The sequence below is a fragment of the Festucalex cinctus genome, chromosome 12 (assembly GCF_051991245.1).
Source record: "Festucalex cinctus isolate MCC-2025b chromosome 12, RoL_Fcin_1.0, whole genome shotgun sequence".
NCBI classification, from domain to species: domain Eukaryota; kingdom Metazoa; phylum Chordata; class Actinopteri; order Syngnathiformes; family Syngnathidae; genus Festucalex; species Festucalex cinctus.
The window spans coordinates 13,990,335-14,010,170 of NC_135422.1; the positions used below are offsets into that span (position 1 = coordinate 13,990,335).

At 40.0% G+C, this 19,836-nt stretch overlaps 2 protein-coding genes across 2 annotated transcripts; one reads left to right on the forward strand and one right to left on the reverse strand.

Moving 5' to 3' along the window:
* The first annotated feature begins 631 nt into the window (after positions 1–631).
* On the forward strand, positions 632–5,633 carry ttc9 (tetratricopeptide repeat domain 9). The gene is made up of 3 exons (XM_077538685.1): positions 632–1,294; positions 2,415–2,597; positions 3,610–5,633. The coding sequence occupies exons 1-3, from the start codon at positions 775–777 to the stop codon at positions 3,690–3,692; spliced, it is 786 nt and encodes a 261-aa protein (XP_077394811.1). The 5' UTR covers positions 632–774; the 3' UTR covers positions 3,693–5,633.
* Positions 4,514–19,557, reverse strand: map3k9 (mitogen-activated protein kinase kinase kinase 9). The gene is made up of 11 exons (XM_077538684.1): positions 18,895–19,557; positions 16,975–17,388; positions 14,142–14,322; positions 13,761–13,909; positions 12,099–12,274; positions 11,779–12,019; positions 11,278–11,400; positions 10,050–10,182; positions 9,683–9,795; positions 7,732–8,349; positions 4,514–6,353 (listed from the first exon to the last, which is right to left on the reverse strand). The coding sequence occupies exons 1-11, from the start codon at positions 19,280–19,282 to the stop codon at positions 5,983–5,985; spliced, it is 2,907 nt and encodes a 968-aa protein (XP_077394810.1). The 5' UTR covers positions 19,283–19,557; the 3' UTR covers positions 4,514–5,982.
* Positions 19,558–19,836: the final 279 nt, after the last annotated feature.

Sequence of the window (19,836 nt, forward strand, 5' to 3'; positions counted from 1 at the left end):
AAAGTGTACAAAAATAAAATAAAATATAGATTCAAAATAGTTGAATTCACAAATACAGCTGGCCAGATGTAACAAATGTACATGCAAAAAAAAAACATACATACAAATGTGTCATAAATTAATAAATCTATCCAGAATATAAGACTGTCAAAAATAAAATAAAAAAACATAAAGAAAAATAGTTTTTAAAAAAGTGCACCAAAAAGGCAGAAGAGAAAACTTCAAAATTTAGACAGTATAATAAAACATACCCTATTTTACATTATTAAAAATGAATACATTTTGTTAATCCAGGTGAATAATCTACAGCATAAACATGTATAATAATTAAGTAGAAAATTCTTCCACAAATCATTAATTATAATTAATTATACAATATAAAACATTGTAAATAAAATTTTCGTTCACATATTATTTTAATGTATTTATCTTCATATTAGCATAATTAAAATATGAAAACATATCTTAAAATAGTATTGTATTATTTTCGTATTATAAAGTAATTGTTCAACTACAGATTAGTCATTTTATGATGAAACGTGATCACTTGGCTCCTTATTTACCAACCAATGGGCTCGTCGAGCATCACAGCGACGCTCGCGCGCGCAAATGCGCACGCGCACATTCAGAGTGCGCATCATCCAGCAGCTTTGCGCCAGAAGAGGACGCACCATCTGAGGCATCGAAGAGGAGGAGGAGGGAGGGAGGCTCAGGATGCAGTGAAAAGTCGAAGGGAGGAAGGACGATTTTTTTTTTTTTTTTTTTTTAAGATCCATGTCGAAAATGAGCTTGATCCAAGCCGGGCACGACGTGGTGGTCGGCGGCGGCGGCCCCGCCCGGGTGGAGGCGAGCAAAGGCGGCCTCGCGGCTGACCACGGCGGCGGGCCCCCGAGGCACCAGGCGGGCGCGCAGCCTCCTCCCGGCGGCGGCGGCCGGAGCAAAGATGCCCGCCCCCACCAGCGGCACCACCACAACCACCACCACGGGGGGGCCTCCAGCGGCACCTCCATGGTGAAGCAGCCGTCGCACAACGAGCCCGCCGACGCCGTGCGGCGGGCGCTGGACTTCAAGTGCCAGGGCACGCAGTGCTACAAGGACAAGAAATACCGCGAGGCCATCGGCAAGTACCACCGCGCGCTGCTGGAGATGAAGGGGCTGTGCCGGGTGCTCGGCGACCCGGACGGCGGAGGCTCCAAGTCGCTGCTGGCCGCCATCGGCAAGTCCAGCCCGCTGACGGAGGAGCAGAAGGGGGCCATGGAGAACGCCGAACTGGAGTGCTACAACAGCCTTGCAGGTACATTACTACATTTCATTACATTACGTCACGCTGCTTCACTGCGTTGTTCCACTATATTACACTAAACTACAGTAAATCAAACGACCTTATACTACCTTACATTCACATTACACTATAATTACGATAAAACTACTCAAGACATAAACTGATGTTTTTTTTCCACCAAGATGGTTTATTTTTGTACCATCAAGGAAACCAAATTTTAAACTGGTGTCTTCTTCACAGTGAGTACTTTAATTAGTATATTTTATTTTTGTTAACAAATACAAATGTCTTCTTAACAGAGACCACTTTCTGTGAATAAACTTGACTTTCTTAAATGCAACATGTCAGTCACATAGTCAATTGTTTAATTTCATATACTGGCAATTTTTTGGTGTAGCATTGCAAAAATAAAATACATAAAATTACTTAATTAAATCCAATTAAATGAATGTTCCTTAGAAATTGTGTTCTTCAAAAAGTCAAAACAAAATGTGTTTTAAAATGTTAAAATTGAAGATATAATACAGATGTTTCAGTTTTTCAGCTTACACAAGTAAAAGTAAGCTGATGAGTCTTCTGCGCCTGAACACTTGCGTACATTTCCCCGCCACTCTTATGAGGCGCTCCCCCTAGTGGGACGCCAAGTAATTGCTCAATAAGCAATGAACAATGGGGAGCCGTTATAGTGGCTACAAATATCACGATACTTATGTAGGCGTATCGATAATCTATCGGGAGACAAAGTTTCATGATTTATCGCAATATCGATATATCGTCACTCCTAATATAGATACTTTTGAAGTGTTAAATTTAACTCCGTAGGTGTTGAATGAACACTGCTAATTTTATAGCGCACTTAAAAATGTCTTTTAGTCATTCATGAATCAACACCAATTTAGTCGTAAGTGAAACCTAACATTATATTTTTATAAACAAGACGATAATCTTTCTCACAATAAAAACAACACAGAATTGAGTCCAGAACATTCTTGTTGTGAGCCATCAAACCCACCAAAAATCCACTTCGCTACATACTGCTGTTGCCAAAATACGGGAACGGTCCAGCGAGTCCTGAACTGCAGAACGAGTCGTGGAGGTCACTAACTTTCCTTCTCCACTCCACGTCACCCAGCCTGCCTTCTCCAGATGGAGCTGGTCAACTACGAGCGTGTGAAGGAGTACTGCCTCAAGGTGCTGCACAAGGAGGGCAAGAACTTTAAGGCCCTGTACCGCTCGGGTGTGGCCTACTACCACCTGGGTGACTTCCAGAAGGCCCTCTACTACCTGAAGGAGTCGCACAAACAGGAGCCTTCAGGTGAGCAACACGCACTGGGGAAAAAAAAGGATGTAAAATATATAAGAATATATTAAAAAATATTAAAAGAAAAACAGCATGGACAAATTTAATAGTGCATAATGTACATCAAATATAAAATTTAAAATAACAAAATTAGAATAAATACAACAAATTATGATCATATATATATATATATATATATTTTTTTTTTTATTTATTTTTTTTTTTATTTTTTTCATGTAAAATGTTAAACATTTTAGGAGCCCAAATGTGAAAAATATAAATGTAGAAATGATTTCAATATATAAATAAAACAGAAAATAGAATTCAAATCGTAAATTCTAAACCTAAAAAATAAATAAAATACAAAATATATTTACAAAAAACAAATTCATAAAATGTAACAAAAATAAAAGGGGAATTTGAAAAAAAAAACACGTATAAAATACAAAAATAAAACTGAAAATAGATTATATAAAAAATCAAATCAAAATTCTAAAGCTACAAAATAAAATACAAAATATATTTACAAAAAAATACATAAAATGTAACAAAAAATAAAAAGGGAATTTGAAAAAAATGTATAAAATACAAAAATAAAACTGAAAATAGATTATAAAACAAAAGAAAAAATCAAATCATAAATTCTAAAGCTAAAAAATAAATAAAATAGCAAATATATTTACAAAAAAAAAAAAAATACGTAAAATGTAACAAAAATAAAAAGGGAATTTGGAAAAAATATGTCTAAAATACAAAAATAAAACTGAAAATAGATTATAAAAATGTCTTAACTACACCGTAACATTAAAAAAAAAGGGATTTCTAAGAGGTCAAAGGGTAATTTACATCTAAAAAAAAACAACTGGATAAGATAAAACAGAAAAGAATCAATAAAACAAGCATGAAATCCAATAAAATACAAGTAAATTTGTTTTTTAAAAACAAATAAGTAAACAAAAAAACATTTGACATCTTAAAAAAATAAAACTTGAAATTTTGAGGTCTCTGTTCTGCGCTTACATTGCAGACACCAACGCCATTCGCTACATCCAGCTAACCGAGATGAAGATCCGTCGCAGCGCTCAGAGGGAGAAGAAAGACGCCACATAAAAAAAAAAAAAAAAAAAAAAAAAAAAAAAAGACCACGAACGACTTTTCCAACTCATCGCCACTTCCTGTCCCGCCCCTCACTGTGTTCCGCCCGGACTTGTCATTGTATAGCAGTAAGGAATGTTCCCATCCAACTGCCTGTGCACTTCAAAGGTTTAAGGGTACACTACAGATCTTTTTTTTTTTTTCACAAATCACTGCCAGTGCAAAACATAGCTTATGCTGGGGAGGAAGCACAGCGAACCACAAAAAAAGCGCACAGGCGTTTGTATTGTCGAGTCTCTGGTTTGAATTCCAGCTGGCTTCCCTCGCACAACACATCGTCTCAAAATGGAGGCGATGAGTAACAGCCAACCGCAAACTATTGTTACTTCGTCTGGTGCTTTCAAGGAAAATGCATGTACAGTACTTTGTATTGGCAGACTAGTACACACACACACAAAAAAGCACACCATTGCCACTACAAATTAAAAATATACATATCAATCACAGAAAAGTGTAAATACATAGAAAAATCATAGAAATGGGGGGGGAAACATTTCTTTGGTGATGCACACCTAAAACAAAGCACTTGGATTATATCACAATATTTAATGAGTACACACTGTATGTATTGTATTTATGTTGTGCTTGTTTGTATTGATGGTTGTTGTGATGATGTTGCAGCGGTGAGAGTGGATCATCTCACTGTTGCTATTATTTTTCTGGTTATACTTTCAAGTGAATACAAATGCTGATGAGAGCAATCGTGTAAATAATAAAAAACAAAAAAAAACACGTCAACCAAATACTTTCGGAGTGGAAAAGAAGAGACAGTGAAATGAGTTGAATTGTGTTTTAATGGTGTCACGCTCCACCTTCTCTTGGCACCCTTTTTTTTTTTTTCCCCACTTCTTTTTACGTCCGGCATTCATACAGAGAAACTCAGTACATCAGACACGCACGTACGTAGTGAGTCACATAGCAGCAAGTGGATCTCATGTTGACTTGGCGTTACACGCTATAGCAGGCTTTGTATGGGGTATTCAAGTCACAAAAAAAACAAAAAAAAAAAACAAAAAACCATAAATGTGGGGGGGAACAAACGGTGAAGTGACGACAACAAAAACGGAAGATTAGAAACTTTTTTTTTTTTTTGCTTACTTGTAATAAACTTGATATATAGCTTTAATTGTGTTCATTGCAAATGATAAAACACTTAAAATATTTAGAATTATAGTTATAAAAAGTCCACAATTTTTAAAATTGTTATATTTGATGTATTTTGTTTTAAATTAACTTATAGAATAAACATAAATAAACAAATAAATAAAGAGGTTGTAATGGTCATTACATGACTTTTTTTTTTTTTAGCCTCAGTCTTTCCTGGTTATTTCCTTAATTTGACAAAAAAACAAACAAACAAAAAAAAAAAAACATTTCCGCTTTTTTATACATTCTGGTGAGCGCGATATTTATATATTTATTCATATTTTTAAATCAAAATCTTTGATGCTTATTTTGCTAAACATGAGCCCCAAACTCATCCTCAAACTATTTATGAACTGAGGATCTTTGATGCGCAATTTTTTAAAACAGTTCGGCCATTTTTTTTTTTTTTTATTTAAATTAAAAACACCCATGCTCGTAATTTTTTTTGTGAGCCTCAATTTTTGTAAAACATTTGCATTTTTATATCATATTTAAAATTTTCAAGTTTGACGGCCTTTGATGATTATTTTTGTGAGCCTTAATTTTATTTTTTAATTGTGGTTCTTTGATGCTTATGTGAGCATTTTTGCAACCCGACACTGCAATTTATTTTGATAATCTTTTTGCGATTGAAGGTATTTTCATTGGTATAAAATAAATAAATAAATAAATAAATAAATAAAATAAATAAATAATAATAAAATAAATAATAAAATAATAAATAAAAAGGTTAAAAAAACCCAAAAAACATTACTGTTCAGATTGCAGTGAATCGGGTCACAAATGAAGGCAAATAAATAAACATACCAATAAATAATCTTAAACGAGCCCCACATGCATTTGAACGCTCCTCACATCTCCGCTTATGATGCACATTAAAATACATAATGGACGTTCCCTTTAAGTTGGATGCAAACTAGCTGCTGCTGCTTTAGTGTAAGTGGTGCATTTCGTGAAGTGTCAATCTACTAAAACATGGAAGCGTGTGCAGTACATTCATAATGCTTTTTTTTTTTTTTTGCGGGGGTGGGGGGGAGGGAGGTAGTGCTTATCGTGATTTTGGTATGAGGGAATGAGTGAAAGATTTGGGGGGAAAAAGTCAGTCAAAGTACCCCGCCGGGTCTTTGCTGCGAAGCGGCACGGTGCCGTCGCGGCACTGACCCTCGTCCTGCGCGTCTAGCAGGTTGCTGCGCCCCCTGCGGGGGGAGTAAGGCGTGGGCGCCTCCTCCACGGTGGGCGGCGTTCCCGTGCTGGAGGCGAGCGCCGCCGGAGAGTTGCCGCGGCCGCGCGCTTCGGGGCGGAAGGCGTCGCCACGGGGTCGCGCCGATGGGCGCGGCCGCGCCAGGATGTCCAAGGTTTTGGGGCGCTCGGGGGCGCAGCGGCGGCGAGGGGTGGGCGGGAACACCACATTGGGGTCCGGTAGGCGCGGGACGGCCGAGGAGTTGTCGGTGAAAGCTCGAAAGGCGCCCCCTAGGGGAGTGGAATGAGAAGACTGCTGAAGATGACTGGATTTAATTTAAGGGGATTTTTCTATTGTTGTGTGCTATTTAAATAAACTTGACTTGACTAGAAAATAAAGACTGCCGCTTTGTAACTGACTCAGAAGCAGGCCAAGCTCAGACATACCTGTACCTGAAAAAGCCATTTGTCACTGGTTTAGCAAAAATGGAAAAAAAATGGAAAAAACATTAATCATTGACTGTCTTTCAAAATAAAAGCAAATGTTTTATTTTGTTTAATTTCCTTTCAACCTAACTATAACCAGTCTGATTTCTTCGAAGACAACCAAATTCTGAGTGTTTACAGACTTAGTGCTGTCACTATTAAATATTTTTAGAATCGATTAATCTATTGATTAAATTGAATAATCTGATTTATTTTAAGTTTGCATTAAAGTGTATTACTAAAGGATTTTCCCCCTGATTACTGCTTATTAACCAGTGATTGGTGTTTATTTCATACTTATTCATATAGAGATTTTAAAAAAAGGGTGCATTGATGTTGTACTATGTTACCATCATTGTTTTCCAAAGTAAAAAGTCTTCTTTCATGAAGGACTACAGAAATCAGTGAACACATTACTGTTGATATGTTTAAATCAGAGAAATTGGACAATTTTAAGTAAAAAAAAAAAAAAAAAGAGGTTCCAAACAATTACTCGGTTATTAAATTAGTTGTTGATTAATTTTATAATTGATTACTCAATTAATTTTGATAGCTCATTTTACGGTTGAGAAGTTGAAATAAACTCATTCAACCCCAAAAACATGTAAAAACGTATTTTTATACATTGTCCTTCCCTCCCAAAAACGGTTTTACACGTTTTTTTTTTTTTTTTTTTAATGCAAGAGCATACAGAAGGCTTTGATGCAGCTTCTGACATGAGGAGGTGGCTTAAAGCAATGGCAGCTATTTAATATATTTATTAAAATAAAAAAACAAAAAACAAAAAAACGGCCAGCAAGTGGCAGCAGAGTATGAGATCAGCCATGGCCATGTTGCAACAAGCTCTTTTTCGCAATGTTTTCACCAGGAATGTGAATATTGATGAAACTTAGCAATGTTCTAATGTTAATTGCTGCAAAATAGAAGCAGGTAGAAATATACTTTTCATTCCTGATGAAAGAAGAGACTCTAATCTTTCTTTTGGTAGGTTCCATGTTTTTATAGCAATAGAAGACAATATTAATATACTGTGGGCTTTGCAAAATCAGTCAAAATCCAATAAAACAGCCGGGAGTGAAAATGGCTACGAGTGAATGAATTAAACAAGGTCTCAAAATGATTAATCAATTATCAAAATAATTATCCATTATGTTGATTATAACAAGCTGAATGTTGCTCCTACCTGTGCTCTCCAAGATGGTTTGCTCCGGCAAAGGTTCCAGGTTGTTTGGCGGGCAACTCTTCCTGATGGCGCCATCGGACGGCGTGCGACGCAGGCTGGCGGCGGCGCTCGGCACGCAGGGTACGTGCGTGGGAGTAAGCGACTGGCGCGGGTTGCGCTTGAAGCTCTCCAGGTGGGTGTTGACCAGAGCGTTGCCATGGCGACGCGCGGGCGGCGCCGCTGGGGCTTCGTCGCTATCGGAGCGCAGCAGCGAGCGCGTGGACGAGTCGCGGTCCGACGAGGACGGCAGGATCCTCAGCGGGCTGTCCCGGCGGAAGAGTCTGTGAGCGTGGAAGAAGGCGTCCCAGCGCGATCTGACGCCCTCCTCCGGCCGCGCCAGCGTCAACAGGTTGTAACCGAGACCGGCCGCCGCCAGCAGAGCGCCGCAGCCCAGGAGCACCAGGTCGGTGCGACGACCTCCGCCGGGGCTCTTGCGGCTCGGCGTCGCAGGCGGAATGTGGACGTCCGGGAAAGGATCCCCGCCGGTTGCCGATTGGTCGTCTCCTTGGCTGGGCGGGCGCAGGTACGTCTGAGTTTGGCCTGCTTCTGAGTCGCTCACGAAGCAGCAGTCTTCATTTTCTATCACGACGAAAATCAATGATGACATTCATTCGAAAATCTTGTTAACTACACAAAACTTACAAACATTCAGAGCAGTCATTAAAAATAATTAATAGATAAAAAAAAATGAAGAAAAATTATTTTAAAATTAGTGCTGTCCAAGTTAGAGTTCCTTAACTCATTGGCTCCCAAAAACAAATAAATATGTTCTATTTTAAATAAGTGTCCCAAAGACATATTTATAAGTTTGTTTGTTTTTTGGGGGGGGGGTTTATATATTTTTTTTTATGCTAGAGCATACGGAAGGCTTTGATGTAGCCTCTGAACTGAAGAGAACGGCTGAAGCAATTGTAGTTATTACAAAAACGGCAGGCAGGTGGCAGCAGAGTATGATAACCAGGACCATGTTGCAAACAAGTTGATTTCCCCACAGTTCTAAACAGATTTGTTAATCATGATGAAACTTAGCTATATTCCAATGCTAAGTGCTGCAGAATGGAAACATATATACTTTTTTTTTTCTTGAGGAAAGAAGAGATTGTAATCTTTCTTTTGGTAGGTTCCATGTTTTTATAGCAATAGAATACAATATTCTGTGGGCCTTGCAAAATCTGTCAAAATCCAGTCAAACAGCCAGGAGTAAAGGGGCTTGCTTCAGTGAAAATAGCTGGGAGCGAATGAGTTAAATTAATCACAAAAAAGTTTGCATTAATTATGTATTAATGTAGATTAATCACACTATTTATTTTGACCGCAGATGATCCTTTAGCTGACAGTGGATGGTTACGTTAAAGGCAGCACAGGTTGTGTTAGAGCAATAAACTACAGGCATTAAAGTAAAGAATTTAATAAAATGTTTAATCAAAATATTGGAGTCATTTTTTCCCCATTTAAAATTATGAAAGTAATTAGATGATTAAAAAAAGAGGAGGATGAGCGTGGGCAGTGGATCAAAAAATGTTGAAGACGTCCTCATAACAGGTGCTCTTCAAATTTTGCGGGCAAAAAATTTCCATTAAGCAATTAAGCATCATTAATCAAAATTCTAAAATGTGATGAATCTGATAAAAAAAAAAAAAAATGTAATCATTTGACAGCTCTATTTCAAATATTTTAAATAAATTTAAAGATACAAAAACATTTTTTAAATCAATTATTCTTAATATAAAGAGCAATTTTTAATATAAAAAACTGACAAAAAAAATAAATAAAAAGAAATGGCAGAAAAAAAGAATAGCAATCGCATTAATTATCCTAAAAATAGAAACATTTTTTCAAAAAACATAAAAAAAATAATAAATACTTCAAACATGGCCTGTGCTGTTAAAACTGTCATGGGAGCAGAATTTACCACTTTCCAGGAGGCTGGGCACTCCCGGCACGGCGGGACTGTGTCTGGGGGAGCGGCGCAGGTTGGGGGCGCTGCAGGAACGCTGCCGGCTGCCCTCGGCGGCGGGCCTCGCGCTGTCGGCAGTCAGTCACGTTAGCATTAGCATAGTGCAAAAAACGACCACATGACGACAAGACAATCTGATTGGAGGAACATGCCAGTGGGTGTGGCCAGTGCAGCATTGGTTGGCAGGGTAAGTTAGAATGCAAAAGCATGTTCAATGATTTGACAACTGAAAAAAATAAAATATATGAACGACATCATTGATTAACCGACCTGACGACCACCATCTCACCATCGACGACAAAATCTGAGCGAGTGTAGTTACCCGGAGTCAGCGCTGTGCTCGCGGTACGGTCCGCACACTCGCGTCCTGCCCTTCTTCCTGGAGCCCCTCCTTTCAACTTCCTCCTCGCCTGCGCTGCAAGCCCAGCCGCCGCAGCAACCCTCCCGCGGCGTCACTGAGTAGAAGAAGAAAGATACGGTTGTACTTCATGAATTTGTTTGGTTTTACACTAAACTACGACTGGGGTGTCATTTAAAAGTTTAAAGTAGTGGCCCCCCAATGTGACATTCACCATCTGTCTTCAAATATTAGTTAAAGGGTTATAATTACCGGTACTGTGAAAGCAATGCTAGATTTGTTAGCCCATTTATTGCACTTCCAATTATAAATCTGTATTAAAATAATGGACTTGAGTAAAACAAAGTTATGTGGTTTGGTAAAACGAATTCTCTGTTTTATGTTGAGTTTTACATTAAACTTTAACTGGGAGCGGCAGTACACAACTTGAAGCTTTTTTTTTTTTTTTTTTTTTAAAGAAGTGTTCGCATTAAATTTGGTCAAAATACTTGTGCATTATTATTATTAGGGTGTCAAAATTTTTAGTTAAAGTTCCTTTAACGCCACAATTTTTTTTAACGCACGATTAATGACCGCCCCACTTACTTACTTGGAAAGCCTGTACTGGCGGAATTACAATTTAAATTTAATTAAATACATTTAATAATATTGCATATATTTGTGGCGACTGGGGTCAAGTGCTATTTTACAATTTTAAAAGTGTTTTAAAAGAATTTCACAAGTGTCTTCATGTTAAAGATTACATAGCTCTTAACATGAAAACAAAAATGCATTGAGCTGTCACCGTCTTACAAATGCAATTATGCCATCTTGTGGCAGAAATATGACCAACACAAATCTATATCACACATTTTTACATTACAGTCCAGCTTTTTAAATTTTAACAAAATTTTATGATTATGAAATTACTGTATCAATGACTAAAAGATACAGCCATATTTTGACTATCAATTTTTCCCCACTTTTGTTAACAAGAATATGAAAACAGAAAAAAATATTTTATTGTACATTTACCACATGAAAAAATATAAAAATCGAGACATAAAAATTGTGATTAATCGCGAGTTAACTATTTTAGTCATGCGATTAATTACGATTAACAATTTTGATTACCTGACTCCTCTATTTATAATTGTATTTTCTATTTATTTATTTATTTTTAATGAGGATGGTTTGTGTACGTTAAGCGTACGCTGGATGGCTCGGAGGCGAGGGAGCAGCGGCGGGCTAGTGGGAGGGCTGGAGCCGCTGCTGAGCAAACTTCTGCGACGATCGTGTGACGGTGATGCCTGCACTGTGATCTTGTGCTGAAAATCTGAGAAGATAAAAAAAGAAAAAAGTACAAGTAATTGGTTTTACTTCCATAAGTGTGCACCATCTGTCCCTTCAAATTTGGTAGCATCAAATCTGTTTGAGCCGCTTATCTTTAAAAGGACACTTGGAAATGGCTGAAATTAGCCTAAAATGGCCACTTGGAACCAAAATGGCAGACTTCCTGTCTGTGTGTTTTTAAGCATTTTTGTGTGTCTCTGTCTACTCATGACAAACGTACCAACCAAATTTCACAGTCAAACTAGCTTTGGGGGCTGATTTTTATTTAAAACAAAACCAAAAAAATCAAACAACATCAAACCAAAATGGCAACCTGCGGATCTACTCATGATACCAACGACATGTGGTGCTGCTAAATTACCGAGCGGCAGGCTAATCCTGTTGCCGTCCTTGACTTTAAGACGGTGGCGCCGGAACTTTCCCTGGCGCCGCTCCACGTGCGGCTTGTCGCGGTACAACTGGTGGATGATGATGTTGAGCTCGCGCTCCAGGATGTGGATCTCCCGCTCGGCCAGCTCCCGCTCGCGCCGCCGCAGCGCCTCCTCCTGGCACTTCTGCTGCAGCGCCGCACGCGTCAGCTCCTCCTCCCACGAACGCAGCTCCTGTCGACGCCAAAAAGAAATGAGGTCTTTTAAATCACGCAGGACTTTTTCATGAGGTACAACCAGACACCTCCTTTACCTTCTCTTTGGTCCGCAGCTGGTCAAACATCTCTTGTATCTCCAGCTTCCAGTCGTCCTGCAGCGAGCAAAAGGACTCGGCCGGCATCTCGAAAAATCCCGACTCCTCAATGGTGGTGAGCTGCTCCAGAATGTTGGCGAAGGGCGGCCGGGAGTGAGGGTCCGAGCTCCAGCAACCTCCGATTGTAACGATGACACCATAGTATAAACAATACAACCAGGTTGGTTCGGTGTTACCCGAAGCTGCTGAGCCAAAATGGCCTCTTCAAAACAAAATGGCTGACTCTGTGTGTCTCTAATTGTGTCATGGAAGTGAAAATGGCTTTTGGGGCTAGGATTTCTTTTGAATTGTAGAGGATGGTATTGGGCCAAAATGGCTGCTTCACACATCTTTAGACTTTTTTGTGGGTTTGCTCATGATAGACAAGCCTACAAAAATTTCATATTGGGAAGTAAAACTGGCATTGAGGGCGAATTTTCTTTTTTAATTCTGGAGGATGGCTACAAATCCACACGGACCACTTCAAACCAAAATGGCCTGTTTCTTTTTGGGCATGGCTTCTTGAGCCTTTTTTATGTCTACTCATAATAGGCATGCCAACCAAATTTCATAGTTCTACGTGAAACTGGCATTGGGGCAGAATTTTATTTTTTAATTTGAGAGGAGCGCTCCCAAGCCGAAGTGTCTCCCCCAGGGGTCTCCAAGTTCGGTCCTCGAGAGCCTCTATCAGCCTGTTTTCCATGTTTCTCTCCACTAACACATCTGATTCATGATCGGGATCGTTATCAGGCTTCTGCAAAGCTTGCTGATTAGCTGATCATTAGATTTAGCTGTGCTGAAGGACATGGAAAACAGGCTGGATAGGGGCTCTCGAGGATCGAATTTGGAGACCCCTGGTCTACACCAAGCCAAAATGGCAGATTTCCTGTGTCTTTTGGAGGCATGTTGTGCTTAAGTTTTTTTTGTTTTTGTTTTTTTGGTGGATCTTCTCATTGAGATTTTTTTTTTGCGGGTCCCCTCTGTGTTTTTTTTTTTTTTTTTTTTGCGGGTCTTCTTATTTATATTTGTTTGCGGGCCTTCTCATTGAGATTTTTTGTGGCTTTTATTGAGATTTTTTTTGCGGGTCTTCTCATTGAGATGTTTTTTTTGGGGGGGTCTTCTCTGCGATTTTTTTGCGGCTTTTATTGAGATTTTTTTTGGGGGGGGGGTCTTTGCGTGTCTTCTCATGGAGATTTTTTGCGTGTCTTCTCATTGAGATTTTTTTGTGGTTCTTCTCATTGCGATTTTTTTCTGCGAGTCTTCTCATTGAGATTTTTTTTGTAGGTCTTCTCATTGAGATGTTTTTTGTGAGTACTCAGTGAGATTTTTTTGTGGGTATTAGTGATTTTTTTTGTGGATCTTCTCATTGAGATTTTTTTTGCTGGTCTTCTCATTGAAATCTTCTCATTTAGAGTTTTTTTGTGGGTCTTCTCATTGAGATTTTCTTGCGAGTCTTCTCATTTAGATTTTTTTTTGCAGGTCTTCTCATTTAAATTTTTTGTGGATCTTCTCGTTTAGTTTTTTTGTGTCTTCTCATTGAGATTTTTTTTGTGGGTCTTCTCATGACAGACACAAAAGTCATGTGGTCTCAGTCAAAATTGGCTTAGTTTGAGCATGTCTTACCCTCCATGAGGCGTGCAAAAGGTTCAGGACACGTGGAGGGGATGGGCAACGCCAGCTTGTTCATGGCCACGCCGTAAGCCACCGCCAGCCCGTCGATTCCCCGGAATGGCACTTCGCCCGTCAGCAACTCCCACAGCAGCACGCCGTAACTGGAAGAGCAAATACACAAGCACATTTCATGATAAGGAGTTCGGGAAAGTCATATTGTAGGTTTCAAGGTGAGCTAATCAAAGGCGTCTCTCAGTGATGCCTCTCAAATGACTGCTATTCGCTAAGGCAACTTGCATCCCAAGCGGAACTTTTTTTTTTTCTTTTTTTTTTCTTTTTAACTTCTGTGGACATTTTCTGATGTGCCGCAAAGCCCTGCAGCTGCTTGCCCACCTCCAAACGTCGCTACCCTTGGAGAAGGTGGAGGAGCGGATGACCTCGGGCGCCATCCAGGCGTAGGTGCCCGCCGCACTCATCTTGGTGGTGCGCTGCCATTCGCGTGCCAGCCCAAAGTCTGTGATCTTCAGCGTCTTGTTGCTCAGGTCATCCCGCTCGAGTCTCTCCAGGATGAGGACTGGAGGGGGGCGCGTGGGGTGGGAGAGGTATGACGAGGTGGGAGGGGGTTTGGATGTTGGGTGGGTTTGCGCATGTCGGCGAAAGCAATGAGCATTCCGATTAAAAAAATAAATAAAATTGTAAAGTGAAGACAAATGCAGGAGCACAAAAATGGAGGAAGAAACGTGGGTTAAAAAAAAAAAAGAAAAAGAAAAGAAAAAAGGTTTTGTTGGAGGAGATGAGAGGTTGGAATAGAAGAAGAGAACAAACAAGAAGTTGTGAGACAGAGTAATTTGTCGTCCCTCTCTGTACCAACGCTCACTTGTTGTGGCTTCATTGCATTATAGATTGTCAGACTGTAACCTAATTTGGGTGGAATTGCTAACCCAGTACTGTTTCCCCTTAAAAGAAATTAACTAAAACGCATTGGTTTAACTTCACAACTCATTCACTCCCACCCCTTTTCACAGAAGCAATCCACTTCACTCGCAGCATTTATACTTGATTTTGACTGATTTTGCAAGGCCCACAGAATATTCTGTTCTATTGCTATAAAAACATGGAACCTACCAAAAGAAAGATTAAAGTCTCTTCTTTCTTCAGGAAAAAATATATTTCTATCTGTTTCCGTTTTGCAGCAATGAGCATTAGAATATAGCTAAGTTTCCTCATTTTTCTCCAAATCTATTTAGAATTGTGAGTAATTGAGCCTTTTTTCAACATGGCCTTGGTTGATTGATCTGCTGCCACCTGCTGGCCATTTGTGTAATAACTACCATTTCTGCAACTGTTCTTTGCAGTTGAGAGGCTGTATCAAAGCCTTCTGTATGCTCTAGCATAAAAAAACCCCCAAAACAAAACAAAACAAAAAAAACGTATAAATATGCCTTTGTGATAATTAAAACATTTACAATAGAACCTATTTATACGTTTTTGGGAGCAAATGAGTTAATGGTGGGAAAAAAAAAATCATTTTTTTTATCATTACAAAATATGGTATTTTAACGGTGTGTGGAGACTTTTTATAATACAGGTCATAACTTACACATTAGAACAGAACTACAAAATGGAAAACTCACTAGTGGTTAGGGAGGGATTTTCAACACACAGCCACATACACGAGGAAGTAAACAGAATGAAACACATGCTAATTGATCTCGCTGCATTAGCAGACTTCTATTTAAGTGCAGTGGTTCTCTTGTAAAACCGCAATTCGCTCACTCCTCCTCCACCGTTCATCCAGGCCATCTGCCCCGGCGGGGAAGAGCTCGCCTTCATGTGGCGTGATTTCAAATGTGCTTTCAAAGGGAGGTCCTGCCACTCTAAAAACCAGCTGGGCTCAATGTTGTCCATTTGTGTCTACAATTTTTTTTTTAGCCAGTTTAGCTGCGATAAATTCGGGCCTAAGGATTTTTTGAGGCCGATGCCAATCAGGGTTATTATAGTTTGGCAATTTTTCATTTTAGTTAGTTATTTCATTTTGAGTCTTGTTTTTTTAAATTTAGTTGGTTTTAATTACCCGGTAGTTTTTATGGTGGTTCTGTTAGTTTTTATTAGTTTTAGTTATTTAATAAATGCTAGGTTGTAGGCTTTTTTTAAAAAAATGTGTATTGTTCGCAGTATTCAAAAAACACTATGGGAGCGACATAATCTGAAGGTGCTTTTCTATTGGCTGCTGCTAGATGATGTCACTTCTGTGTGACACACTTTCAAGCGTCCTTATTGCGGTTAATATCAGAATAAATCTACTTAAAATTACATTTAAAATCATCCTCAAGGCTCATGCATGAAATTAATGACCAAAGATGAAAATGAACGACATTTTTGATGTAATTATAGTTTTAGTTTTGTAAACATAAAATGTAATTTCAGTTAGTTTTCGGTTTTTAAAAAGCATTTTCGGTTTTTATTTTATTGCGTTAACGAAGTTGTTTCTTGAATTTTAGTTTATTCCTTCGTTTCAGTTAACTAAAATAACCTTGATGCCAATTCCAATATTTGGCAGAATAAAATTTGGATAACTGATTACTTTAAAAAAAAAAAACTTGCATTTAAAAGAACGTGTTTTATGGTCCCTTAACAATGACATTTAATTGTTTTACAATAATTTGTATGTATTTGCTAATTTCTTTGGGGGAAGGTTTGAATGTAGAGCCGGATACTACTTTAACGTTGGTTTAACGTTTTGTATATTGTACCAAAAATACATTTGAACCTCTTTAAATGTACCTACAGCACATGTGATGACAGCCTGCAACTGTTGTGTTAATTTTGTATGAAGCGATTAATTGACACATCCCTCAGTAATTTGGTGTCATCCCCCCCCTGCGGTGACTTAACACTCAAAGTCGGCCAATAGGAAGCTGCCAGCAAAGGCTGGTCGCCGGCCAATGTTGTCATGTGTGTGCGTGTGCGCACGTGAGGAAAATCCTCACTAATACGTTTTGGGATTTAAAAGGTTACAGACATCCGCACAGACAACTTTTTCTTTTTGATCTCGTGTGTGAAACTACAATAAATGACAAAATGTGTGCATTATAAATGATGACTCATCAACTTTTTGATAATCAATGGATCATTTCGAGAATATGTTTAGCATAAAATTGTACAGATCATTTGGTCATATCAGGAAAAAAAAATAAAAAATCATAAAAATTCGTTAGTGACCTACCGTTACTGGACTTGAGGTCTCTGTGAATGATTGTGACGATGGCCTGGTCGTGCAGGTAGCGCATTCCCCGGGCGACCTGCACCGCCCAATCCACCAGGGCGCAGGGCGGCACGCGCTTGCCCGCCAGGACCCGGTTGAGGGAGCCGCCGCGGGCATACTCCATCACCAGGCACAGATTGGGCTGGCGAAGGCACGCGCCCAGCAGCGCCATCACGTTGCCGTGATCCAGCATGGCGAAGAGCTTGGCCTCCTGACGCACGCTGGCCAGCGTCTGCTCGGCGTCCTCGTCGGGGTCCCGCCGCGCCGCCTTCACCGCCACCTCGGCGCCGCGCCAAACCGCCCGGTACACCTTGCCGAAGCCGCCGACGCCGATGATCTCCTCCAGGGTAAGCTCAGAGAAGTTGATTTCCAGGACTGAGGACGGAGGAAATCGATAATTGTTACCAAAACAGGAATTATAAATACAGTGGGTAACACTTCAGAGTTGGAAAAGGGGTGTAAAATTCCCAGTAAATTTCTGGTAAGTTTTTGGTAAACTGCCATGGTCGAGTTATGCTGTAGAATTTTCACAGTCAAGCATAAACTTAAACATTTTATTTTGTCATAAATAGACATCCATGCAAAGTAGCGAGCTCTTCAGCTCTGTTCAGTAAATTAACTGTGCCATTTTTGTCACAAGCACTCAAAAATGACATTTTGTAAATTTGTGTTTATTTTATTGAGATTGATTCCCATAAATCCTCCCTAATGGCCATGGAAAGTTTCCAACCCTAGTTACATTCCCAGTGGGACTCCCTCCTCCTTGAGCAGACCCTCATGAATATTTCAGGTGGTGCATGAAAGTAGGCCAGCGGAGGAGGAACAGCCCAGCCCAAACAAGCCAGGCTCACATCACAGACTTGTTGTTGTCTTGGCAATTCTGCCGCATTTGTACAAAATCAAATGATCTGTAAGTCATGTAATTTTAAGGGTAGTGTTGTAAGATAAATTTATAGTGCTATTAAAGTGTTTGGGGATGCTTTGGGTAAGGTACATTTCAGGTTTAAAGTTAATAAACATGATTATACATGTTTTTAGAGTGAAGGCTCTACTATTCCCATATTTGTCGCTTATTTGAGACGCGACTCTGGTCCTCCCACACAAATACCTTGATTTATGAGTCCCTCATTTGAGATACGAGTGCTGTATGGTGGCAGTGAACCCAATTAAAGTCACTTCACAATAAGCAGCACTTTGACAAATAGTGTACAATTCAGCAAAATAAGATGCTTTAAGCTGTTTAATGCTACTCAAAGTTGAAGTTTGTGGTCAAATTAATATAAAAATAAGACAATTCTGCATTTAAATCAAGCACATAACATAGTCTTTAGCCCAATAACTTAAATAACGTAATGCTAATGCTAACACATAATGGAAAGTTGTGTAACCCTTACAAAATTGATATTTGAACACAAATAGCGCAACAACACATTTAGAAATTCAATATAACAGTACTCAGTCAGTCTTTATCCTCTGCAAAGAGCTGATACATCTTTATTGTACAGATGTCTACATACGTACATTTGTCTTATGTGCCCATGACGGTAAGCAGCGTGATGGCATTTTTATTTTTTTTCAAATTCTATCTAGTCACGCCATTACTATAATTTGTGATAAAGTGCAATATCATGGAGTGCCATGTTCTCATTAAATAAACTTTTTTTTTTTTTGGAATGGATTACAGGGTTTTCTATTCATTTCAATGGGGAAAGATGATTTGGAATACAGCATTCAAATTAAAATCATACCTCAGGACACCACTGCAACAGCACGAGGGAAACTTGTAAAAATAATATTTCATTAAAGTCTTTCTTCCATCAATGTTGACGTGCTGTCGGTGTCAACGTTTGGCTCGAACGCACAGCACAAAGGGGTACTCACGGTGCAAGGTGGGCACTTCCTGCGTCGGGGCGGCCCGCCTCTCCTCCGGCACGCCCCTGCTGACATAGTTGCAGGGGAAAATGCCCACCCGGTCTGCCACCACGCCGGTCCACCAGCCCTCGTCCCCGGACACCAGCGAGTCCTTGGACAGCACCTCCACCAGGTCTCCCCGACGGAGGTTCAGCTCGTCGTCCGCCGTCGCCTCGTAGTCGAACACAGCCGTCCAGCGGCCGGCAGGTGCCGTCTCCGGCAGTGGCTCGGCGCCGTTCTCCCCATCCTCCTCCTCCGGCGTGGGCCAGCGGAAGATATCTGCTTCATCCGAGGAGGGGACGCCCGGCCCGGGGCTCGACGCAAACCCCGCCGAAGCCGCTTTGGAGGGGACATCCATGGAGGCGGTCCATGGGGCGGCCCGGAGCCCAGCGGCAGCGGCAGGCGCATTCACCTGGCGGCTAGCTAGCTAGCCAGCTAGCTTAAGTCGCGGTTAATCCCGCGCGCGCGCTGCAGTTGACGCCGCCGAGCTGCATTCTGGGTAAAACGTGTAGTCATTTTTGTGTCTCCAAACAAACACAAGAAGACACAAAAACTCCCAATCATCGCTCGCGGTGAGACGTCATCGTCTGCATCAACACGCCAATTGCTCCTGGCCTCCTTATTGGTGCGCTTGCGCGTGAGTCAACCACTCAGGGCCTGCCTTGTAATATGACGTCATACACCAGCCCCCAAAACCATACATATCACTATTCAAATTGTTCTTAATTGAAGTATATATAATTTGACATTTTTTTAAATACATATTTTGAGTCTTCAAACAGTAACTAACACAAATTCACAAATTTATAGAGATTTGGTTGTAATTTCAATTTGACGGATCTTAGCCTAACCTACCTCCGGCATTATGCAAATTAGCCAAATTATGGCATTATAGACCAATTTTTAAAATGT

What these genes read in the sequence shown, in the direction of transcription:
- ttc9 (XM_077538685.1), top strand. Translation starts at nt 775, where the DNA reads ATGTCGAAAATGAGCTTGATCCAAGCCGGGCACGACGTGGTGGTCGGC. An exon ending in GTGCTACAACAGCCTTGCAG is followed by an intron (nt 1,295 to 2,414) that starts GTACATTACTAC and finishes CACGTCACCCAG; the next exon opens with CCTGCCTTCTCCAGATGGAG. An exon ending in GCACAAACAGGAGCCTTCAG is followed by an intron (nt 2,598 to 3,609) that starts GTGAGCAACACG and finishes CTTACATTGCAG; the next exon opens with ACACCAACGCCATTCGCTAC.
- map3k9 (XM_077538684.1), bottom strand. Translation starts at nt 19,282, where the DNA reads ATGGATGTCCCCTCCAAAGCGGCTTCGGCGGGGTTTGCGTCGAGCCCC. An exon ending in AGCTGCGGACCAAAGAGAAG is followed by an intron (nt 12,020 to 12,098) that starts GTAAAGGAGGTG and finishes TGGCGTCGACAG; the next exon opens with GAGCTGCGTTCGTGGGAGGA. An exon ending in TCGCCTCCGAGCCATCCAGC is followed by an intron (nt 10,183 to 11,277) that starts GTACGCTTAACG and finishes TCTTCTACTCAG; the next exon opens with TGACGCCGCGGGAGGGTTGC.